Source organism: Diorhabda carinulata, chromosome 4, assembly GCF_026250575.1.
Source record: "Diorhabda carinulata isolate Delta chromosome 4, icDioCari1.1, whole genome shotgun sequence".
Classification (NCBI taxonomy): domain Eukaryota; kingdom Metazoa; phylum Arthropoda; class Insecta; order Coleoptera; family Chrysomelidae; genus Diorhabda; species Diorhabda carinulata.
Window position 1 is genome coordinate 7,996,976 of NC_079463.1, and position 26,340 is coordinate 8,023,315.

General features: G+C 32.3%; 1 protein-coding gene and 3 non-coding genes across 7 annotated transcripts in view; 3 read left to right on the forward strand and 1 right to left on the reverse strand.

The window, feature by feature from the left end:
- LOC130893460 (tyrosine-protein phosphatase non-receptor type 13-like) overlaps positions 1 to 26,340 on the reverse strand; it is an 87,174-nt gene that overhangs the window by 12,313 nt on the left and 48,521 nt on the right. For 3 of the 4 annotated variants that reach the window (XM_057799621.1, XM_057799623.1, XM_057799622.1), the window contains 6 exons: positions 21,872 to 22,059; positions 13,954 to 14,106; positions 9,938 to 10,095; positions 5,233 to 5,530; positions 2,932 to 3,207; positions 1,118 to 1,273 (listed from right to left, as the gene is read on the reverse strand). In XM_057799621.1, coding sequence (XP_057655604.1) covers positions 1,118 to 1,273; positions 2,932 to 3,207; positions 5,233 to 5,530; positions 9,938 to 10,095; positions 13,954 to 14,106; positions 21,872 to 22,059 — 1,229 coding nt within the window. The remainder of the gene's footprint in view (positions 1 to 1,117; positions 1,274 to 2,931; positions 3,208 to 5,232; positions 5,531 to 9,937; positions 10,096 to 13,953; positions 14,107 to 21,871; positions 22,060 to 26,340) is intronic. The other variant, XM_057799624.1, reaches the window with a different exon arrangement.
- On the forward strand, positions 24,741 to 24,812 carry Trnaq-uug (transfer RNA glutamine (anticodon UUG)). The gene has a single exon. It is a non-coding gene; the product is annotated as a tRNA-Gln (tRNA).
- Trnaq-uug (transfer RNA glutamine (anticodon UUG)) lies at positions 25,316 to 25,387 on the forward strand. Its single transcript has one exon. It is a non-coding gene; the product is annotated as a tRNA-Gln (tRNA).
- On the forward strand, positions 25,847 to 25,918 carry Trnaq-uug (transfer RNA glutamine (anticodon UUG)). Its single transcript has one exon. It is a non-coding gene; the product is annotated as a tRNA-Gln (tRNA).

Here is a 26,340-nt window from a genome sequence, read left to right on the forward strand (position 1 = left end):
GTTATAAATAAAACCAGAATCAAACACTATACTTCTGACAAGACAAAGGCGGTTTCACAAGACGAAAAGTTATGGCGATATTATGATATTGTGTCCATTCGCCATCTTAAAACAATGATAGAAGAAAATAACGCATCATTTTTTGATAAGATGAAGGGAGGAATTGCAAATGAGCGACCGAAGAAAGAGAAAGTGCTTCCACATCAGAGCTACGCACCTTCTCACATTTATGTGATCGCCATGGCTGCACTGCACTTCGAAATGATTGACCACTCACCGAATTCAGACAAATACTATCATTTGGAAAGATTAAAAAGGTTAGAGCATCGCTAAACCAAGTGTAAAGATTATGGTCCCAAAATTTAGTTATTTGATACGACAATAGTCAAGGTTAAAAAACACACCAAATCCCATTTTTTTTTAAATGGCACACCTGTATGTATGAAACGATTCTTATTTTTATGCTCGTTCTATTGAAGGTATAATATACAGGGTGTGTAATTTAAAAACAATCATATTTTGTTATTTACAAAATTCGAAACTCGTACAGTAAAAAAGACACCCAGTAGACCCAGACTCCAAAATCACAAAAATTCAATAAACCCAATTGAAAATTTATTTTGCAAATGATGCCAGTTACAATATATGAATATAATGATTTTTCAATAAAAAAATAAAAAACGATACCGTGCGGAAATCGAATAGGTTGGTTTTATGAAAGTTACCTTTGTTTTTACCACTAAATCAAAAAATGCAATAAAATATTGGGTGTTCCATTTAAAATTCCAAAGTTGAAGTCGATACTGAAGAATTTCGATAATCTAAAAATTCTTGTAATTAAAGTTTTTTGATAACTCTTACAGGTTTTGAGAAAAGTATATGGGTCACCTTATGTTTGCATTGCTTTATTATTTTATTACTCTCTCATACATAACAATAGACTATATTTTACAAATATTTATAGAATATTAGGAAGAGTTTGTTTGAAAGGTTCGAAAAGGATTTGAGGTGCTTGCATACCTCATAATTCAAGTCATAATTGTGTCGCGAAATTGCAGAGATACTCGCAAACAAACAATAAGAAAAAATTTAAAAACAACAAATAAAATATACTCACCCTAAAAAATAGAGTAATGTTACTATTTTGATAAGAATCCTCTTGGAACACCTTAGATATTCTAGTATCAGATGGTAGGAATACAAAATCTCCTGATATTAGTGCCGATAAACCAAACATAAAATTTTCCTCGATGTGTTCTTTTTGAATAATTAACTGAAACGAACAAGAGAACACATATTGTTAAAATTGTATATTAGATAAACCAAATAACATATAAGCTACTGTTACTTAATGCCCGTAGGGGTGATATGTATATGAGAAATTTAAGTTGTCCTCAAGAGAATACTGAACTACTTTCCCACCGCTTTCAGTTTATAATAATGATTGTTTTGAATGAGATATCATTTGTAGTACAAGGGGAGGATATATCTAATTGTTTAATTTCATTTTCTTCGTCACGTGAAGATTTCTAATAGGTTCCAGATAATATTAATGCCCGATCCAGATTGTCGCGTGGCGTCTTCTAGAGACTCTCGATAAGAGTCTTGGCGAGAGAAAGCGACAGAACTACAAGTTATCCACATTCAAGATGTCACGTCTTTCACCTAGAGCCGTGTCAGATAACAAAAATAATAGGTGCAAACTGTGAGATTTTATCTCAAAATATAAGAAAGCAAATCATTCACAAAAACCAATTGTATTTTTATAATAATTTTAACGTTTGTAAACAAGTGTAGAGAACAATAAACAAACTGAAAAAATAAACAATCTAGTCAATCAACAAACAGTGTAGTGTTAGTATTCAAAAATTATGAGGGATAATGTTCCTCCTCCAAGAGGGGATGAAGTGATGGTTGTTGAACAAGAAACTCTTTAAATAAAAGTACCGTTCCTTATACACTATTTTAAATCAAAAACGTGTAATTCGAGTCTATTAACAAGCACGTACTACTAGAGACGCTAAAATATAACAAACCTTGTATCTATAACATTCACCTTGTATGTACTTCATAACACTAATATTTTATATAAATCTTATTCATCATAATAAACAAGCATACGTACTAGCGACATACTGACAGGCTGTCGGAGGTTAGTATAAACATATTATATACCGTTAGTTGTGATTATATGTATAAACTGAAAATATACCTGCGATTTTGAAGATATGGTTTTATTAAATTCCCACTGATGGGAGGCTCCTGACCTTCAATCAACACACTAGAGACCTATCCAGCCAGCGACTCTTTTCTTGTTAGTAATAAATCAAAATGTCGATGACATTATTCTTATTTAGCAAATAAACTATTTCTCTTGGAAAAGTCATATAATACTCATAGACTTTCGATGATACCAGAAATAAATGTTAGAGGTATGAGGATGATGAATAATTTCTTGAATTAAGTCGCGGACATATCTTCGTGGTGGTAATCAGCCAAGGATTGGAAAATATTTTTAGAGGATAATAGCCATGTATACGACATGATTCCATAACAACTACCGTTGTCATGTTTTATTTTATTTTTCGAATAACTTGTAAACGAAAGTAAGATCGAAAAAATAAATTGAAACAATTATAACATGCAACACCGAGAAACGCTAATATTTTACTTGATGCAAATAATGGGTCGACTTTTTTAATTGACAGCTTATAAGATCACATGTTCTATGACGAACTTTTGACTTCTTCTTCTCTACTTTTGTTGTGGAAATGATTAACGCTTCTTTGAAACTCGACCTGGTACATCAGTTTTGCGGTCGAAATTCTTTGATAGTTTTTAGTACAAATATATTTTATACCTATTACAGTCTTCATCAAATTTGATATCAACAAATAACTTCTTTAATAAGTACACAAAATTATTTCTTACCTCAAACAGTCTCCCAGCAGTAGTAGAATTAGGATTACAGAGAACATCCAACTTCTGTCCATTTAGCATAATAACAGTAACCGTTCGTCCTATATGTGTTTTGACTTCTGGCATTACTAATTGCTTACTTGATAAAGAAGCTCTGATTACAAACTCCGGCCCTATGCATTCTCTAGGAGTACTGCCGATATGTGTTTCGCTGTTTACCCTGTACAAACGGGAAGCGGCCCTCTGAACAGGATTCCGCCGAACTTTCAGTCTTCTATGATTAATATCCTGTAGAAAATGTATTCCTAATTTTGAAACAGTAGGTGCTGAACATTTTCTATTTATGCATTGTCAAATTAACGGAGGGAGTTTGAAAAAACACACAATGTTTTAGAGTATTTTATTAAATGGAAAAGATGGAAAATTATGAATACCCTTCCGTTTAAAGAAATAAGGCTCATTTTTCTCATTCAAATATTTTTATTAGGAGTTTGGAAATAAGGATTTTTCTGTGCGCGCATGAAAAATTCTCTGTCGTATTAAATCCTTTGTAGAGATGATTCGATAGGTGGTTTATTGTTGTTTTTTAGAGAGATAGAAAAAATCATATGTCAGGAAGTTTCACCTTGTACTTAAGCGTAAATATGCAGATCAAGGGTTTAAAAATATGAGCAGCAGAAGATTATTTGTTGCATACTGTTACAACCAAAATGTTGGTTACCATATCATGAGCTCTGTCCCAAAAATTTTTGCAAAATATTTGCAAAATGAAAAATCCCGGAGAATATACCGGACATGGGCTAAGGCGTTCTTCGGCAACCATGTTGGTGGTTTGTTCACTCTGAAAAGACACGCAGAATGGCGTCCTTCAATGTAGCAGAATAAATCGCCCCTTATTTTGAAAAATAATTATTTATAGACGTACATATTTTTTTGACTACTCATTTATTTTAAATGTATTGATGTGAATATTTTGTATTCATAATTTTCAACCCCAAGAAATCATCACTTACACTCCAAAATCTGTCCTGCTAAAAAATTTAAAAAAAAAAGTTTATTTTATTTTTTGACCCTATCTCGGTTAATTTTCAAGCTCAAAACGTAGTTTTATAGGGAATTTTATAACCTATAAGCTTATAGAAGTTTTAAATTTTTTAGCTCTCTATTTTTGATAGGGCAACGTTTAAAAGGGTCGAAAATGATACCAGTCATACGTTAGGGCAAGCTTTGTAAGGTCATATCTCAGTTATTTTATAAGTTAAACAAAAAAATAAAAAGCTAAATGTTTGTTAAAAAAAACTAATGTTTTGGACTTTAAACATAATTTTTTTCGAAATTATGCATTCTAAATCGTTTAAACTCCCAGAAACCATTGTTAGTACGTAAATAAAGTAAATCGACAGTGAATTATCTTTTTATTGCAATTTGGGTACTATTACTAAGGATGAAATTGCGCAAATAACAATTAAATCGATTTTATTTCGGTCATAACTCTTTCAGTTTTCATGCTAAAGAGTTCTACTAACATTCATATTAAAGCTTTTCAAAAGTACTTTGAAAAATATACCATGCAATTTTCTCGAAAAATTGACCCTTTTTCCGTTAATCGGCGTTGAATTTTAAAAAATAACTCGATTGGTATTAGGCCTATAACCAATTAAAAAGCACCAATCTCTTTGTTTTTTTAAAAGCTTCATTTTTACTTATCACACTTTCTCTGAAAAGTTATTCATGAAAAATCGATTAAAAACAAGTTATTTTGAAGAAAAATTAAAATTTTCAATCGCGCAACTCAAAAAATATTGAAATGCTAGGAACAAATTTTTGCTTAAAATTTGGTTTTCTATCGATTTCCGTGGTTATTTTCCAAATGTTCACTCCGTAGTGGAGCTCACCCCCAGAGAAAAAGCACACACGGCATAGGGTAGATTTTGCTCTTTGAGATATTCCCTACCTGTCAAAATTTTATTAAAATCGATGAAGGTTCATGGAAATCGGAGGTGAAAACCTTGGTAGCCTAGATTAAGTAAGACAAAGGTGGAGTTCCAGCAACAACTAATTAATAGTCAAGTCAAAATATAATCAGAACAACTGCTAGAACAAACCTTATTTTCTATAAAATGATGTAAAGTATCCATTATGATGTAATTCAATCAGATTTTTGTGTTTATTTTAACAATTTTTTGTAAGAGTAAACTGGTAAATGGCGTCCAAGTTAATAAGAGTTGTATACAAAGTGCGAGATGTCACTTTCAAAAATCTATTGCAGATATAATACGATGATTTGATAGGAATAATATTGATATCACTTACTTTATTACTGGTGGTCCCACTATCTAATTCTCTAGATATAGTTTCGTTATATACACGTTGTCCAATATTTTGATTTTTACGAAAAATATCACTATCAAGTCTAACACTATCTGCTACATACATAGATTTGGGTCTAACTACACTACCGGGTATTTCGAATAATTGTCTGCTACAAGACAAGTCCTCCATACTAGTACTAGCTTCTTTAGTTAATTTAGGAAGACAAGAATCTGTGTTACGGGTTAAACCCACCCATCTTCTGGGTATTGCTCCGAAATTGTCGGAGTTGATGTCCGTCCTGGAACAAGAAAACTTTTAGTTTTGAAATAATTCGTGATAATGAATGAGTTTTAATTGAATTAATTAGTCCTCTATATTTACATAACAACACTGCGGAAGTGTTTTATTAATTAAAATATTAGTCAGGTCAATTAAGAAATGCACGGGTACAAAAATTCACGTACAGCTAAAATATTGGTATAAAAGTTTGGAAGAAATGAATGTTGAGAAGTCCCCATTCCGAAAAAATGTAATTCGAGGTCAAAGAGGGGAGATTTTCGCATTTTTCAGTAAAGCAGTAAATGTTGTCATAAAATAAAGTTGGATAAAAAATTGTGGATCATCTAATTACTTATGATAAATGACTCTTTTTCGGAAGGCAATAGTTTTTGAAACAGAATGATTCTAGTAATTATAAAAAAATACTGAAATGTGGAAAAAATTTCATGGTCCATTGACTCAAAAATGAATGTTTCGCATTTTTTAGAAAAAAGCTGAATTTTCGTTTGAAATTGAGTCACACAACAATTTTAGATGATCTAATTATCTCTGAAATATGACTCGATACTTTTTTTCAAGCGATTGAATTAACAAGATTCATTGAACGATCTAATTTAATTTAAAGGGTGTTTAGTACAATCCTATTTTATAGTAAAATAAATGCTGACATATGTTTACAAAATATGATCCTTTTGCGTCTTAATTTTTAGAATAATCTAGATTTTTCTTCATATAACTGGAGTTATGTTTTTTGAGATATTATCAATCTAAAAATTGAAAAAAATTGCAATATAATTGTTTAGAACACCATTATAAAATAATACTGAAAAGTCCCGATTTCCGAATCTGGAAAAAATTTTATTTATGGTCGTTTGTCTCAAAAATGAATGAAGTTTTAAGAAAATTGGTGAATTGAGTCAGACAACAATTGTAGATCTCTAAATCTCGATACTTTTTTCCATGAATCATGTTTTTGAGAGAGAACGATTCTAAACATTGAAAAAAAATTGCAATATAATTTTTTCAAACACCATTATAAAAGAATACTGAAAAGTCCTCATCGATTCCGAATCTGAAAAAAAGTTGAATCATGGTCGAATGTATCAAAAATGGATTTTAAATGTATAATATACATATTCATCTCTCCCTGCAGAGGAATCTTTCCTATATCAGGGCCAAACCTAATTAATTCCTACCCCCAAAAAGAATAAGGTTCTCATTCATTTAATTCATCTACATTCATGGAATAAACTTCGATTTCAAGTTGTGGCTATAAGCAGCAGTTGAGAATGTGAATCATTCATAGTCGTGCAAGATCGTTAATCTTTTCAAAATTAGACACTTTCTAGGCTAAAGTAACAATCCACGTAACTGTATGGTTTAAGTTTACATTAAATGGATTTTTTTTTGTATTGAGTGCGTCAAATGAGCGTCTTTCACTGGCACATGAGAGTGGTAATATTGCGCCGAGACCGCAGGTCGAGCCCAAAATTCTTTCCTGCTACAAAAACACGAAATTCAAATATTTTTTATATAATTATGAATGTGAATTACTGCCTCGGAAATATATTAAAAATAGAAACTTCCAATACGTCCCCCCATACATGTTATACTTGATGTTATCAATACTTCCAACACGCCGCGTGTTTGACTGTGTTTGCTGTAGTTGCTTTAATTTAGAGTTATTTCCAAGAAGAAAGATGTTGATTATGATCGTAGTAATAATAAGCCATCAGATATATCTGAGGAAGCAATTGCAACCAAATCCAAGTTACATATGATTATTTTCGTGAATGGTGCGATAAGAAACGGTTTGGAATGTCTACTCAATGTTGAAAAGTACATTGAATGTTAAAGAAAATAATGATATAAGCTTCGGATACCGAGGAAAGAGATCTAAAGTTTTATCAATGGATGATATCAATGAATTTAATCATCTACGCTGATATCGATACAAATTTATAAGGTATAGATATAATCAATTCCCAACTTGGTTGCAAAATGGTTTAGAAAAGATATGTATAGCTCAATGTTTCAGGAGAAGCTCTATAACTTTTCTGACCAATGCAAGAGACAACATAAAACGTCACGGAGATAGTTTGAGTAACAAAATTTAGATTTCTAACAAAATATTGAATTGTTAGTATTCCTCCAAATAAACTAGAATATCTTAGAGAAGTGTGGAATCAAAATATCTGACATTTCTGATCAGTAGCAACATCTTCGAGAATTTATGTTGAAAGTAATTGTTCACACATTACTATCAATTATTATTTCAATGAATGAAATTGTTTTATTATGAATAATCATTTGCCCCCGAAGTTTAATTAGTGGTCAAGGTTATTGTATTTGGGATCGCAAGAGCTTGTCGAATTTGTGAAATCAGTCAGGTAACATAAGAATAAGAAAATAAATAAAGATGTAAACTGGAGATTTGTAGTTACTGAAAAATATGTTAAATTTCAACAAATGTACTTAGCCCTACGTCCAGCAGCAGCAAATGATCGCCACCTGTTTTATGAATATCACAATGGAAATTGAATCAAGCAGGTTGTAGGGTAAAAACCATTTTTATGAGGTTTCCGAAATAGTCGCCAATTTTCTTCAACTTGAAAATATTAACTCATATACAGGTCATTCATTTCGAATATCGTCAGCATCATTTTTAGTTGAATCTGAGGAAGACTTGATGACACTAAAGAAACGTGGCGGTTGGAAAGGTAACACACAGGATAGAAATAGCCAAAAAAGTGTTTAGTACATGTGGCAGTTCTGAAATAACATCGGATTCGCGTTGTGATGTTCTAGTGGCAAGAAAAAATATAATTTCAACATAAAAAATTCGTCTGTTATACCGAACAGTTTAAGGAACATGTCATTCCTGCAATGCACATTTAATGATTGTATTTTTTATATGTATGAAATATAACTTTATTGTATAATATATTCTAAAATTGAGAGAGAAATCGAGAGTGAAATCGCGTTTTTGCGTCTATACTGAAGTAACTTAACTGTCATTCGCTTAATGTTCGACAGCAATCAATCAACTTACAACCTTTCAACATTACGAATAATTCAAACTGTTCTAATACCATTCAAATAAATAAATGAAAATAAAACATTTGCATTCCGATTTTTGAAAAATAATAAAATCAGCTGTGTAACTAAACACGACACTCGTAACCCAATCTGGTAGCCTCAATTCCAAATATTTTCGCAAGAATATTCGAATCTGGGCGAAAAAAAAAATAAATAGTAACGCGGCATTAAACTCCCTTCATATAAAACACGATAATAAAATAGAAAATTTTTACAATAAGTACGACTTTAATGCCATGAATAACGATAAAAAAACTGATACAAAAATGTCAACTGATTTTGACAGTTGTACAAAAAATATTATTTTGTCAAATAATAAACTGTCTGTTGGACACTAGTGAATGTATATTTATATTGTAAACATCATTTTCATTTGGTCATAATTTCATTTTTTGTGGAATATAATGGGTGTATTCTCTGATGTTATAGTGCCATGTTTTGTAATGATTGGATTGATCATAATCAGTGTAGTTGTTTTACTATATATAAGAAGAGCGCTTAAAATTCAAGAGCAATCGTCAGATGTAGAAAATAACCGTTAATAAATTCGAGCTTAACCAAAAATATGACATTTTTTTCATAATTTATAGTAATTTGAATCAAAATTTTCAGTACGAGTTATATTCATTCATATGAAATAGTTATTATCTGGTTCAGAGCCGATACCTAATTGTGTTCTATGTTATATGGTGTGGAAGTTCGAATCCTGCCAGAGGATACGAGTGCAAATTACGTCCATTTGGGATTCACTGAACAATACTGTACACGCATTTCGATTCCTAAAATCGTATAGTACTGACCTATTGATCAGAATCGTCTTTCAAAAATGTTAAGTCGAAATGTGTACTTTTCCACTATCACAGATGACCATTCATTTATGTGATATTTCAATAAAAACATAGTTGGGTTGAAAACTCAATTTTATTGTTTATATTTATAACACTTAATGATTTTCTACTAATGTTAACCTTGTATTTAGAAACAATTTAAGTCTAATAATAAGTAATGTTTGGCAGCTCATTTCAACGTATTTTTATTGCTATGGATACACATTTGTTGTAAGAAACCACGCGATTAGGAAACCTCCTAATACCAATTAAAATGTCTACTTGTTCAGAATTTTCCACCATTGGAAAAAATTATATTAATTTAATTATTGGAAGACCTGAAATACAAATTATCAAATTCAAAAGTATATTTTAAACTGTTTACTTTTGTGTAACTTTTTTAATTGTTGAAGTATGTCTTTAGTTATTCTATTTTTCCTTGAAAATTATCAAATTACGAGAGTTAAAGTTTTAACTTTAACTTTTAATTTTATATTTACCAATTTATTGTCCTAGGCTGTATCTCTGGCATAGCGGGCGGACCCCAAGCGGTATCCATTGCCACTTCTAAGGCAGAAACCGTCTCTTGGTGTAAATCCATTACAATATGAGAAAAAGGTCGATGTTGCTGTTTCTTTTTACAATAACCTGATATAATCTGGAATAAAAACATATTAGGTAGGATATTCCGCGAACGCATAAATTCAAAAATAATTCTATAAACGTAAGTTCAGGGTTCATATGCATAGATCCATGATTCGTCTCAGGTCACGATCTTATAGACGTCTCTTTTATATCTGCAAGCGGAACTATTGTCAAGTATGCGTCAATCTCACGGTACGCACAGCATCGATGTTTTCTGGCCGATTTGGGACGACCTTTACCTTAAATATGTCAATGTTTTCCTTGGCCTTTATCTTATCGAGGTTCTACTGTAGTTCAAATAGATGCATGGTAAGTAACTACTGTTACGTAAATTCAGTCACAGTATTTTTCTTACTATAAATCCTGTACCAGTGTATTATTTATGTGCTTTTTATTCTGATAAAATTGCTAATTGTTCGAACGTTTTGTATATTAAATACTAAAAATTGCTAAAACTTCGGCAGAGGGAATTTGAAGTGATCCCTGGCACAGCTGCTGCGGTATTTTCAACACGCGATCGAAAGGGGGTGTAATTACATTTAAAAGCAATTAGTTATTCTGTCATTTCCTTTGGCCGCTCATTTTGCGCTCAACCTATGCCTATTATCCTAACCTGCAAAATTAAGGAACGTTTTCCTACATAATGGGAATGTTTACGTGGTTTTTGATTAATGAATCAAATTACGCCTGTAAATGAGAATTTAACTTTAGAGTAATGATTCTAGTTGAAATGTTTCATTGATGATTTCTCACGGAGATTTCATCCAATCTTTTTCCATAGTATACAAATTTAGTCTCTAGATTGAGTAGAATTAAAACTTTTTTAGTATAATAAACAACGACATGTTTTTAGGTTTTTTCGGTACACGTTAAAAACATTTGCAGAGGTAAGCATGAGCATTAAACTCTGTAGATAACAAACCTTTTTTTTTTCAATTATCAAAATTCAATTTTGTGAATGTTGAAATGATCTAACTTATTCTTAGTCGATTATTCAATATCGAGCATCGTAGTTGCTTGTATTTATTCCCGTGATAGCTTTTCATTCCTCCCGATCAGTTTGGGTTCTTACTTTTTAGGTTTGTTACGAGGGAGATTTGACGGAAAAGCGATTTTACAAAAGTTGACAACACTTTCACTAAGATAATAATATTGAAAAGTTCCCCAATGTTTGTGTTGTATCTGTCAAAATTTTGGAAAAATATGACAGACAGGTTATTTTCAATCCTTACTACTTTACCAATTATTATAAAACATTGTATACATATTCTTGGGGTTATTAGAAGTAACATAGAATATTTTTTATGGAAAAAAAATTATTTTTTACGAAAGATAAAAAAATTCATAATGCGAAATGCAGACACCACGCTCCGTCAGAATTTTGCATAAGGATTGGTCGGTATTCAATGGTACTGGGTTTCAATTGAATATCATAATCATCTTTTGATTGTCATTGGCTTAATGAATGAAAAATGTCACTATTGCGATGCTGTCAAATGGAAAGATCAAACTGTTGGAATGCGCTGTTTCAGTCTTAAAGTTTTACTTCCATTACTTGGTGAACCAGAAGAGCCTTTAAAAACTTTATTGTTAAGTGTTACAGATGAGCCAAAGCAATTTTTAAGCAAAATAAGAAAGTATAACTCTTGCTTTCAAATGACATCCTTTGGAGTTGATAAAGAGAAGAGACTGCCCGGATTTTCTTCAACTTTTACTGTAGTACAAGGGCAGATATATCATGGTCTACAGAAGTTAGGTCTAGCTTCCCAGCCTCATGAGATAATTAATCTGGATGATGTAGTTAAATATTGGGAATGTATTTGTTCATGTAACTACGGGAGGAAGAGACTTGCATATCGACACGAAACTACCACAAAGGGACCCAAGAGTTTAATTGGCCATTAGAATAGAACATTTTAACACTACAATTTTTACCACGTTCTTATTGTTTTCGAAATGCATCTTATGGACGTGTGGTTGTTTTTCTATAAGAAAAACACTTTAAAAAGATATATTTTACTATTTAGACTAAAATAACACTTTCTATTGTTTTTAAATCAACAAAATTTGTTGGTATTCTGGCTTTGTTATTCACCTCTATTGAAATTTGAAAGAAAATTAACAGATGTCGCCCACTTCGTGATTTTCGCGAATAAATTTATTTGAATTTTTGAGGCTAGGTGTCATTTTTTAGTTAAATTCTATTCATTATGAATCCGATTATTCCCACTGAACTTCCATTCCAATTCAAAACATAACAAAGAACAAGGGCAGATATTACAAGTATCGGGAGTGCATTTAGAAAAGCCTTGATTCTCTCAAGGTCAATTACATGTCTTAGATTAATACTCTGCATTCATATCTTGAAATTGTTAAAATTCAATATTATTCATTTTTGTTGCAGGGAAATATGTTTTAACGTTTGTTGTTATATTTTGATAAATTTTCAAGTTTTTGAAACTTCATGGTATGTTGTAATTTTCTAAAATCCCAGCCCAGCAATAAAATGTAGTTATCATATTAATTGATTTATCTCTATGGTAATGATCTCTGATACTATAATGGCTTTAATGCGAGCGAAGCCGCGGGTAAAAGCTAGTACTCATATAAAGAAAACTTTTTTTTGGTATTGGATAATACGATGAGAAAAGAATAAGAATGAGTAATAATATTATTTTTTACGTGGAAAACAATTAAAAAAACGTTATTCAAATATTATCATGGAAGTACCCCACCCAATGGAATGATTTGAGCTGGTTTTTTTGAAAGTGGTATAAGTCCGCTTTTTAAAAAAATAAGTTAACGGTAATTTCAATAAGCTGTAGACACCTTCTCCCCATAGTTACAAACACAATTTCAATAGAGCTCTATCTTGACATAAAACAGTTTCGCTGTACAAATATTTCTTTCAAAAGTGGAATGAATCCATTTAATTTTTCTCGTTCATTATCATTATTTTGCATTTTTGTATGTTAATTTTCATTTGCAGTTTTTCTATCTGTTCTATCCAAATTTTTGTTAGTGCTTTCATCTTCCTTTGATTTTATGCCATAATTACGATGACGGTATCCTATGTTCGTTCGTAGGTGTCTCGTCCAGTTCTTTACATTTTTTTAGTTTACATTCCATCCATTATTAGTATGAACAATAGTGGGCTTAGTCTCTCCTCTTATTTTATCCTCTTTTCATGATAAAACCTTCTAATCTTTGTCCATTCAGTTTTACTTTCTCTTTCACTCTTCAATATACGGTTCTAAATGAAGGCAGAGCCTTCTGTGCCCTGTGGGCTAGCCTCTCCCACTTAAACTTCTTATACTGAGTATTTCTACATCTGTTAGGTTCAGGTTGTCATTCAAACAATCGTTGTTTCTACTGACATTTCACATTTATTGGAAATAATTTCATTTAGCGTTAATTTGATTGAAAAATATTATTAATCAAATTAATTATAAAAATTCGAAAATGTCATGAAAGAAAATGTAATGTAAGCAATTGCTACTTTTAGTGAGGATTTCTATAATTATATTGGGTTAACTTAAGAAATTTTATGGGTCTATTTCAGTCGTTAGCAGCAGTTGAGCTTTGAAAATCTTGTGCTTAACTTTAAACATGGTCCGCATCACGGAACATTCGTCTAGATCTACTAAAACGGAGAGTAGCTCGCTGAGAATAATATTATTCCGATACTATTCGATTAATTTACTGTTATTAGGACCTTTTATTTCGGTAACTAATTTTCTGTAAGTAGAAGGTATAAGAGTTCTGATAATATCCTTTTATTCCTGTACGCCCTTGTTGAACCGTTTCTTTATCGATTGAACAAATACATTCTGTCAGTAACTTTACGAATAAATTTGTCTAGTATACTCACATCTAAAAGATGCATCAATGAAGCTCTCGAGGTCGCCTGGGGATGCGTCATATCCGTCAGGATTTGACATAACTCACCACTTAAACGTGAAGTTGCGACATGGCTGGTCAAAGTGGCTCTTTTCAGACTTTCGCCCAGAGCGTAGATCCACATCTGAAAAATGAATGAATAAAACGAGGAAACGTCATGAATAAATTGCTGCTACAATTAATGTGGAGTATAAATTGCTTTGTTAAAGCGGGGTGTTCAAGTTGGATCATAATTGATATAGTATAGTGAGAAATCTTGTAAAAGGATATAAATAAAATATTGGTTGTTGGGGTTAATGGGGTTCTCAGGGTTAATTATATTATTATGAGGAAATTTTCATTTTCTTTTTTGATATGTTCTCAATTCTGAAGATATTTTTGTTTGTCTTCTTTTGTGGAAATAACTTTGTAGATCAAAGTACGCTACTGTTTACCGAGCTTTATAATTTTTTGCCTTCCAGAAACATTACAGCATGAGACAAAACGTTTAATTCATAAATTCTAAATAATTGTGAATTGTTTTTTAAATTGTTAGTGAGTGAGAGAGAGATGGTTCTTTTTGAACGTGACGGCATCATCATAAACAGTGTTCATGAAGATCATAGGCGGAGAGTTTGAAACTTAACAGTATTATCAAGGCATGTTAAAAATGCATAAATAAATATAATTATATTCTTAATAACGATTAAATTTGGGTGTAATGATGTTTAACCAGATTTTTTACAATAATATAATGCTATACTGGGTGATTTATTAGTGTGATAAAGTTCTGTGCCTCTTTGGTACTTTGGAATTTGAAAATTATCACAATCTTACAGGGTGTTCCAGAATGCTTATTTTAAATGGAATACCCTATATTTTATGGCATTTGGAATCAGCTTGTTACAATAACATAGAGTTGTTATGAGTTTTACGGGGTATTTAAAAAGTTATAATCAATTTTCCATAACAAGTTCAATACTCTGGATAATGTTAGAAGAATTCAAAAATGAAAAGCTGTTGCGGCCAAAGCATTCAAATAGTAGTAAAAATAATGTAAAATTATTTATGGTAATTATTTAGAATTGGGGCTCCAGGCAAAAATCGTTCTAAAAAATTTTTCACGCATTTGGGATTGTTTCTGAGGGTACAAGTAGTAAATTAAAGGTGGAGGAGACATATTATTTCCATTATTATAAATATTACATGGTAGAACTTACATATGATAAATCAATGAAACCTAACCTAACCTAGATGGTAATTATTTAGAATTGGTTAGGTTAGGTTAGGTTTCATTGATTTATCATATGTAAGTTCTACCATGTAATATTTAAATAATGGAAATAATATGTCTCCCCCACCTTTAATTTACTACTTGTACCCTCAGAAACAACCCCAAATGCGTGAAAAATTTTTTGGAACGCTTTTTACCTAGAGCACCAATACCTTATCTATTTAGTTAATTGAAACTGATACAGGGTAAATCAAAATACTAATACATTATTTTCTGAGTTTTATTCAAATTAATCACCCTATATTCGATGTGAGTATCGAAAGCTGACATATTTCGTTTTTTATGAAGCATTCCCTATACCTAAAATTGTTAGTTCTTGAGATATTTTCGTTTCTTTGTGCAAAGTATCAAAAAGTACAAAAAATAGTTATTTATGCAACAAGTCAGTATAGTAATACTTTTTTTCACGAGTAGGACGGTTCGGCAATTCCTACGAGTGAAAAAAAATTACTTTTCATACGAGAATCATACAAAAATTTTTTTACGTCCGTAGACTTAAGAAAATTCGACAAATCCTTTATCAAATTTTATTTTATAATATTAATATTAAAAGTACAACTGTGAGTATTATTAATTTGAAGTGAAGAAGAAGTTACATTACTATTGGTACTTGAATTGGCAACATTTGATGAGTTCAAAGAAATAACATCATCTATAGTTGTATTAGCACTTATTGGATTGTTGGATGTCTACGTAACCCTCCGCAACTGTGTTGGATTTCCACCCACCGTACTTCTTTAGTTAAATTATATCACCACCGGAATCCACTAATAGAGACGCCGAAGAGCGTCGAAATCTATACCCAGTATAGTTTGTTAGGTAAATTCAAATATGTTGCTATCAGCGAGGGAATTTTTGAAAAGGTATTGATACCTACAACTTGGGTTTTGCGTTTTCCATTTCTATACTGCAAAAAGAAATGATCTGTTTTGACATTTGTGGGTCGTTGGTTTTTATATTTTTTATAAATGTTTACCAAGTTTAATCTATTCTATATATATAGTCTATATATAGTCAAATTTCACCCATAACAGTAAATCGGCATTGAACATGAGTTTTTATATCAGGTACTGTGATAATTAAAACATTTCTGGTATTAACCAACCGATTGGAGGAAAAGTAATGACTCCATTATTTTTATCGAGGGGTGTAATTTGATATTTTGACGTTTTCAAGTTAATCCATGATTACTATTAATTTTTAGCAGAAGAAGATGAATAATATGAAAATTTGGCATATTCTATCGAACTTAGCGTCAAATAAGAAATATCGTCTCTATGGATGTTCTAATAGATACTAAAAAGCACGTTAAACCTTAATAATGGAATAATTATAGGGAATTATTCGAAATGACGTGCGTGTCCCAAACATCAACCATAGAAACATATATCCGAAAAGGCAAAATCCTAAACGAATTGGGACACAATAATGCAATCATTTACCACATGGAATTATTAATATAGTTATTATATCTATATTCCAGATCTCATTTGAATGTTTGATTGATATACTTCTAATATTTTATCAATAGTCATAAAAACTGCTTCAAAGTAACTACATTTTTTGATAAAATCATCAAGTAAAACAAGTTTTTTCCACAAATATTTCACATACTCTAATTGACTTGGCAGTGGTAAATTTGAAATAATTCTTATTCTCGAATCATTGTAGACTCTCTAGTACTATCAACAACCCTCTTTCCTATTTGTTCGAAATGTTTCTTGGTTAAATCCTTCATCCAGATTTATTCGCGGAAACCAAATATTCTAATTAAATTCCGAAAGTCCAACACAATAGTTATCATCAAAATAAAATGTTTGTCTATAGAATTTCGAAATTACAATACACGTTAATTATTTTGAAGAATTTGTTTTCGTAAATGCATGCAAAGAAAGAAATCAAGTTACCCGTAAATAAGAGAAAGATTCGAAGCTCAAAAACCTGGGTTAAAAATATGGTAAGTTATGCAAATTCCGTTAAAAGCTAAACATTGGCAATCAGAAAATGCAAAAATTTGGAATAAACTTCTTGTAAAGAAGTGTGTAGAGCAGAAAATATTTTATTGACAGTTTTTAAAAGATAAACTTCACCTCAGATTTTGTCATGAGCATATCATCAAAATAATTTTTAGTCATATTTTATACCATCAAAGATATTCATATTCAATACAAAAAATTATGATTTATTATTGATTCCTATATTCCGACATTAATTAATCATTTCCAAAGTTTTTAAAATACGTAGTAACTAATATAATTTTAATTGAAAATCATCAAATTTAATTTCGATTTCCATTAAATTGCGCTTTAAAATGAATTTTGTTTAAAATATGAAATGACCAGCAATGTCTGTGAAAATTCAAAAATAATGCTTTTCATACTACAGATAACATCAGTTTATATAATACAAATTTTATTGATGATCGTCCAATCGTTTATTTCGGAATAATTCTTTTGGAGAAAATGGAAAAAGAATGATTTTTCAAATATACATACAGGTAACCATAAAGAGCTCAGAATATGGAACTTTTGTTTGTATTTAATATTTTTTTTGTGGAAAGCAAGCTCGAGAGAGTGAACCCTATTATAATCGAGTAGTTCGAGTGGTGTCTGCCGTGTGGAGATACCTGTGGATATTGACTTTGAATTTCTCTGGATTGTAGTGTTCAAGAAAAACGTGCCTCAGTAGTTGATTCCACAAGCTTGCCCTTCTTCAAAGAAAGGAATCCCGATAAATTGATGTTCGGAGCGTCTGCAGGCGAACTTGGTATACATGAATCACGTCTCCCTGTCGAGTAGGTCTTGCAAATACTACTCTAGGCTGAACAGCTCCGAAGAGCATCTGCCGTAGTGGAATAGTTAATAATTAGTCAGGTCAATGACCTAACCAAAGAAGTACAAATCTGGGCCATGTACAGGATTAGAAGCACAGAAATATATAGCTTTTTAGTTTGAAGTTGACTCCAAGTTTTTACGAAGCTGCCTTAGCTAATTCGGTCACGTCACTATGCCAGGATATCTTGCTCCTAACCTCTATGGCCAACAAGCGAATTTGCGGTGATGATAATATTTTATGTCCAAGCAGGGCTAAATTCCGATGCCAGCCTTCTTTGTAAAAACAGCAACCTTGATCTAGGATGTACTAAACTCAATATTGGTATTGATGGTAGTGATCTTTTTCTGCCTACGGTTTTTAGTGTTATTCGCGTTTACTGGGGTTTGCAGTTTCGTCGAGTAGATCGTTGATGTACAAGAGAAAGAGAGTAGGTGACGAGATACATCCCTGGGGAACATCAGCGTTGACCTCAAGGCCAGAATCTCCCCGGTTGATCTATGTTTACGTAAGGAGTATTTATGGTCGTTGATGATGTTTAGCAGACTCAAGATATCTCACGATTTGCTGGTTAACGATTTCTCCATGACCATGGCAATGGCTGGAATTAAAGCAATCGGACGGCAGTTATAAATTGTTTTTTTTTTCTTTTTTTGGTATAAGTTTCACCCGAACAAGTTTCTGATCTAGAGGGAAGAGAGCTATTTCGAATAATAGAGAAAAGAGTTTGTATAGCGGACTTGTTAGTTCAGCTGCACATCTCTTCAATACGATAGGTGATATTCCATCGGGGTCAGTAGTGTTATTCTTGCCCATAGAAAATATTCCTAATACTTACCACTTTTCTATATCTTCTTTTTAAAAATCTATTATTATCAATTATCAATATCTATTATAATTCAACTTGGTTATTGTAATAATGTGATGGCTATGGAAGCGGCAGAATCATTTGTTATTTTTCACTTTTACCGTATTTTTTATGCATTTAAGTGAAAACAGGGCTACTTTATACTTTTGAAACCAAGTCGTAAAAGAAACTCTAAAAAAATAGTCACGATGTTATAACAAGAAGGTTGTTCTTCCCATATATTAGATTATAATTTGATAAAAAGTAAATTAAAATGAAATATAGATCTGTTTTGGACTGCAGGCACTGTATACATATCGAGCTTATCCACCATTTTATACAAATACAGCCATTGTAATTTTTTCTTTATGTCTTACCAAAACTCAATGTTTTTATAACAAACATTTGTGTTTACAAAACATGTTTGCAAGGAAGCAATTTTTACTGTAAGTTCGTATATTTTAATCCAAACAGCCAACCTTGTCATAACATTTACCAAAATAGTTTTACCAATAACACAAGTAGATATTGAATGAAACGCTACTGAATTATTACGCTGATAAAATGGACTCCGTCACCTAGGCAACGAAGGAAGCGGTTCACAGCGCTTCTTAAGTGCCGCCGTTTTTTGTCATAAACTCAGTTTGGTTCCACTTTACACTAAATAACTTCGTCATGTATAATAGATAACTAATACAATTTGGACCACCAAGGATTTAAGATCATATCTATTGGATATGTAATACAGATTAATAATTAGATTGATTAGAACATACTACGTAACTAATTTATTTGAAAATGAATAATGCATAATTATTATGACCCAAATTTGTGATGGAGAATTTCCAAAATAGAATATTTGCCATTATGTTTTCCAAAATAGATCCTTGATTTTTCTCCTCCTATTTATAAAAATGCCACTTTGTATCAAATTTGAAAACATTCACACTATTAATAAAAAGTTTTGCCACCCCATAATGCATTCATTTAATTTGAAAATAATATACACTAACAAATCTGGTCGTTTGTTTTTTCGGAATAACTGAATATTTGAGCTATTAGAGCAACGTAGAACGATAAATTTTGAATGGCACACCAGCAATTGGTCACCAGAAGTCGAAAAAATCAGGGAAACCAATCGCAGAAGACGAATCACCCTTCACCAAGACAATGTTCACACATCAGTTCAAACAAAAACGTTTTTGAACAGTCAAAACATCGAATTGATCCTAATGGAGATTGTTTTGAAAATCATAAAGCCACATCCAGTTGTAAATATTTCTATCTCAGAACTTAAGTGACAACCCTCATAGTTCTTTTCTTACCCGGAGGAGCAAGAAATAGGATACAAGTAAGTAAAACATAATAAAGGATTCCGCCGCTCTCAGACTATTTTGCTCATTTGCATCCACTTAAAACGCGCTTATTTTAATGTTGTCATAATTACTACCATCACAAACACAAACAACACGAAATTTAAACGTCAACATTCAATTATTGATCTGTCAAAAGTACCTTGGAATGTTTCATTACGCAAATACTTAAAAAACTTCATCAAGTATTCAGCTATCTAACCAAAATTTTTCAAATGAATGTGAAAGGTACAATTTGTATTTTTTCTAATGTACCTCTGTTCAAACTAATATTATTAACAATTTGTTAGTGAAGCAGCACTTCCACTAATGGCACTACCAAATGTGCGAAACGTTTTTCTTATGATGGAAGGTTATATAGTACTATTTAGAATCACTTCTAGTGCAACTTTTGGGCATGATTTCGTGGCCCCGGTTGCACATATGCAAGGCCAGTCTTTGTACATTGGAGAGATTGTTCCTTGTGATATTCAGACTAGTTCTAGTACCCCAAACCACTGCACCATAAGTGGTCTCATATTTGCCCTGTATATCCACAGTAGGAGCTTTAAGTTACAACCCCAATTACTCCCTGCGAAGTTTCTGCATACCATCAGAGCTTTTGTACTCAATGAGGTCTTATTCGGGTTGACATTAGTTCCACCCATCGACACCACCTTCTGGTGCTGTTGAGTCCTGTTTGAACATGTCACTGAGTGTATTCTCAAACCTCCCTCGGACATAGATGACTATGTCGTCAGCATATTCTTGACAGGATAATCCGAGTTCAGTCAGCCCGCATATAGAGTTCGTCTAGTACTAAGTTTTACATAAGTGAGGATGTAACTCTCTTATGGAGATCTCCTGTAAGTAGTAATAGAAATAGTGTCTTGCCCTACTTTCATTTTTACTGTTCAAGTAGATAGATCCATCTGGAGGTTTTCCTATTTACTCCTCTCGCGTCTGATGTTCTTTTGGGAGCCTCGTTTCGAGTATTCTACAGTTGTCAATTGTACCACTGCAGTCTCCGTTGATTTGCCTCTTCGGTAAATTGACAAAGTCGGAAGGATTTCTACTTCAAAATCTTTGTTCCAATGTAGTTTTCGATAGCTTTTTTAAGTAAAACCGATGTGACGCTAATTGGGGATGCGTGGTGTCCGTCTTTCCGTCTTTTGGTATAAAGGTTACTTTGACCTTTCTCCAAGGCTCACTATTTTTCATATTAACGTAAGTTTTGGTTTTGCTCCTTTCGGCACGGTCATAATGAACCTAGTTAAAATTCATATCAAGAATTTCTTTTTTGCAATCCTACGCTAACATATATTTTCCAACAAACTAAATATTAAAGTGAAATTAGATGATGTAGGAGAAATTTTTTTTAATCAAATTCTCTGAAATCGCGTGAATGTTCATTACAAACATAATTTCCTCGTCGACAATTATTTTAATTATTCTCTCATTTTTGCGTGACTGTTACCCAACTCATCTTCCACTCTCATTACATGAAAATAAGGAAAACGGATTCGAAACGAGATTGTTCATGAGTTTTAATAATACATCCGAATAATGTTATTCGATGACTTACTTTTTCCGTTTCGGTATCAGTATATCGTTTCCTCGATATATACTCTGGCGCTAGATAACATTTAAGATGTCCTGATGATCCTCCATCTAATGGCAAATGACTAAGGTACAACTTCACTTTACCTTTAGAAGACAACAGAAGCGACTGGGGTGTTACTATAGGAACACAAGAGCTACTAAAGGCACCATCTGAAACAAAATAGATAACTTAGATCAATGCTGACAACGAATCTATGAATAGATACATAAGTCACACAAGAAGATATGAGAAGATTCATAATAAGATGCCACCTTCCACTTGAAGCCCAGAACAATCGTGAGGGTTGTAATTTCCATTACACTAGGTAACGTTAAAAGGTCGTGGGGTCTTAGAAGGAAGACAGTATACATTAATTTTCTAACTGTGCCGACCAATCAGAGCGCGGTAGCTAGCATGACCCCGAGAATCTGTCACCCAAGTGTTAACGACAGTGATTAGCACTACGCATTGAATAAGCGCTTCATGACTTCTTACTATATGTTAGCACGCATTGTGCCAGTTTAAACCATACCTTAATTGTATGCTGCAGTGTGAAATGAAGATAAAATACTATCTACTGAAATACGCAATTATTCTTGAATGGCTAAGAGTTCTTGAGGCCGCGTGAATATAATGTCTGTTCCATGAAATAGGGGACTATTTAAAATATGATTAGCAATAATATTGTTTCTAATATATTATGTGTATCTTTTATTTATGTATTTTTTGGAGTGAATCATGGTAGGACTTTGCGTTGTAAGGAACTATCCTCTTCGGAATGAAAGGAACAAACACGCGCTACGTTAAATCTATATATATAAAAACTAGTTTCTGTTCGTTAGTCTCGTTAAAAGTCGAGAACGGCTGGACCGATTTGGCTGATTTTGGTATTGCATTATTTGTGGGAGTCCAGAGAAAGTTTTAAAAGTGAATAAATGCTCGGATATAAATAAAATCAACAATTTTGTTTTTCATTGATGTTTGGTCACAAATTAAATTTCTGAACGCAACCATAAAATTTTGACAACCAACTAAGGTGTCGATCTATTCACTATATCGATCGAACAAAGAGTCCATCTTTCTATCTTTGTGAGTGACGATTACCGCTACGTGTACGACAACTACGTGATAGTGACATTTCAAGTTAAGTGCTTTTTTGTTGATCTTTTGTGATAGTGACACTTTCCTGCTAACATGAGAGTATTTTTGCAGCAAGACGAAGCTGAAAATTTGCTTGCGAAGCATTGGAAATAATAGTCGCAGTGGACAGACACCTCGACCGGATTTATCACATTACCCACAGATTTTCGTCACAACACAGACTCAAAAGAGGATCTTATTCAGCGTGTTTTCCCAGATATAGCGCAACCATAATTGTCTGGGTAAAGGAGCAATATTGGCAGCGAAAAATAAAGATGTTGAGGATCTCAATGCGACAATTCAGAATTTTCTTACGGGACAGTTGGTTTCCTTCAAATCAGTCGAAACCGGTATGAACCAGGATGACGTAGTCAACTATCAAACGTCCTTTTTATATTCATTAGAATTGTCTGGATTACGACCTCACAATTTGCAGTTAAAAGTAGGATCAGTTGTCATTACGCAGCGTAATATTAATCAACCTCGACTGCGCAATGGAACAAGACTGGCTCTGAAAAAGGTGATGAATAACGTCATTGAGGCAACATTCATAAAAAGAAAATACAAAGAAGGGGATGTCTTGATCCTGCGTATACCGATTTCCAGTACGTCTGGCCTTTGCGATGACCATAAATAAATCGCCTGTCGTTGGAAGTTAGCGGAATTAATTTGGAGTTTCTCTGTTTCACACATAGAAAATTATACGTCGCGTTTTCGCGCGTCGCAAAACCGTCATCTTTGTTTATTTACGCACCACAAATGAAAACAAAAAATATAGTTTATCAGAAAGCTTTAAATTGATTGACAGACTGTATCATAACTGACTGTGTGTACCGAATCAAATTCTTGTCACATTTGATAGAAATATCATTTCAATATTGAAAATTTGTTATTCCTTAAATTAATTCATTAAAAATTAATATTATAATCTTTTAAATTGCTGTGTTTCGTCTTTTATGAAATCCTGACGTTTAAGAGGCGAACTCCATTGTTGGCAACATCATTAAAAGCTTGTAAAATATGAACCGCTTACGGCGGTAAAAGCCACAAGCTCTTTAGTCAAAGGATTGGAAGGATCATATAAAGAAGGTCACAAAAAAGTTGGGGAACGCAAGAAGGAATTAAGAAATCTGAATATATAAATATAGTGAATGCTTTAGAAGTTGATAGATTATCGTATGCCACTCTCACAAGTTATTGAGATTATAAAGTTTAGGTGAGTAATTTTATGTATTTCGCAGTTTTATTCGTTGATAGCAATATGATAAGATTTTATTTTGTGAGTGGAGATAATTTTCAACTTCAACACGAACAAAATAAAATAACTTTGAACTCGTATATCATACAAAATTTGTTTAAATTCTTCTTACAAAGAAGATAAAAGGAGTTAGGAGACGTTGATGTGCGATATATAGGGTGGCGCAAAAGAACTTATATATTACATCATCTTTTTTCGAGAGGTGAACGGTGCGTGAGCGAGGGGAGCCTAGCGTGGTTGAATAGTAGCACTCGTGGAGTTTTAACAGCCTTGAGTCACTTCGACGAAAAGTGTCGCATGTTTTACAAGAACGGTCGAAGGCGACTATATCGTTCAAAATATGGATTAAGACACATTAATGAAGTTCCGAGTGCAAATTTGAAGAGACCGATAATTAATATAAATATGAAGTAATTAGTGTCAACATTTTTTTTTGAAAAAACTTCTCATATCGGTTCCATGGTGTAATGGTTAGCACTCTGGACTTTGAATCCAGCGATCCGAGTTCAAATCTCGGTGGGACCTCATTTTTTTTTTTTTTTGGAATAAATGTAATAAAAATGATTTAATAAGTTTCAATATGTATATAATTTTTCCATGTATCGTTTGTATTTAATGCTTTTTCTAGCTGTCTCACATATTTCGATATATTTTCTTGCGTTCACATTATTATTTGTTGTAATAAGTTGTGTTGCTCAGAAAACAATTGGGATCATATTAACTTTTCCTAGTACTATTACGAACAGTTTTGAGATTCCTGGTCATCCGGCCATCCAATACAAGTGAAAAATATGTAATTTTTGTAAGTCGGAGGCATTAGCTTAGATTAATGAGATAGCAGAATATTAAGTTCATCAATAAAAATACGAGGCTCGCTTTAATTACTTCAATTAACGAACAAATTGTCTTTTAAAATTCATTAGTGGCAACAATATTTTTATGTAAATGAAATATTTCATCAACAAACTAAGGAAATAGAAAGAGGTTACGGCTACTACCATTATGTATGAGGTAGAACGTCGAACATCGGTTCCATGGTGTAATGGTTAGCACTCTGGACTTTGAATCCAGCGATCCGAGTTCAAATCTCGGTGGGACCTCGAGGTTTTTTTGGAATAAATGGAATAAAGATGTTTTAATATGTATCAGGTATTACTTTTTATTCACGTTTCACATGGTTCAAAGATATGATGATTTTCGCTTGATTTAGATCTTAATAATTTATTTTATACTTTTTCTGGCTGTTTTAAATATTTCTCATATTATATTTTCCTGCGTTTACATTATTAGTTGCTGTAATAAGTTGTGTTATTATGAAAACAACTGGGATCATATGAACTTTTCCTAGTACTATTACGAACAGTTTCTGAGATTCCTGGTTATCTGGCATCCCAGTACAATGTGAAAAATATTTAATTTTTGTAAGTCAGAAGCATTTGCTTATATCAATGAGTGGCAACAATATTTTCACGGTAATGAAATGTTTTATCAATAAACCAAGAATACTGAAGAGGGGCTACGTCTACTACTTTTATGTATGAGGTAAAACGTTGAACATCGGTTCCATGGTGTAATGGTTAGCACTCTGGACTTTGAATCCAGCGATCCGAGTTCAAATCTCGGTGGGACCTACGAATTGTGTTTTTTTTCTACAACAGTAGAAGTACAGAAAAAGATAATGCTATAACAGAACCACAAAAAACAAACAGAAAAGTAAGAAACAAAAGGACTCACTATATAAAATAACTATCGGTTGGAATAGTTATTTTAGAGCAGTATCGAGTCAACTGCACCAGCATACTACAATACGTAAACAGTTTATCAAATTATCGTATCAAATAACGTATTGACAATATACTGTCTGATCTTTATCAACATTTAATAATCAAAGAATTTCCTTCATATGTTGCAAGTATAAACCCAACGTTTTATTATAAGTACGGCTCAAAAGCAGTCATGAGCCTAAATTAAATTTTGTATTGCCTTTTAACTAAGTTTACCATAGAATAATTGATTGTATTTTTCCATTACACCTCCTACATTGAAAATTGAT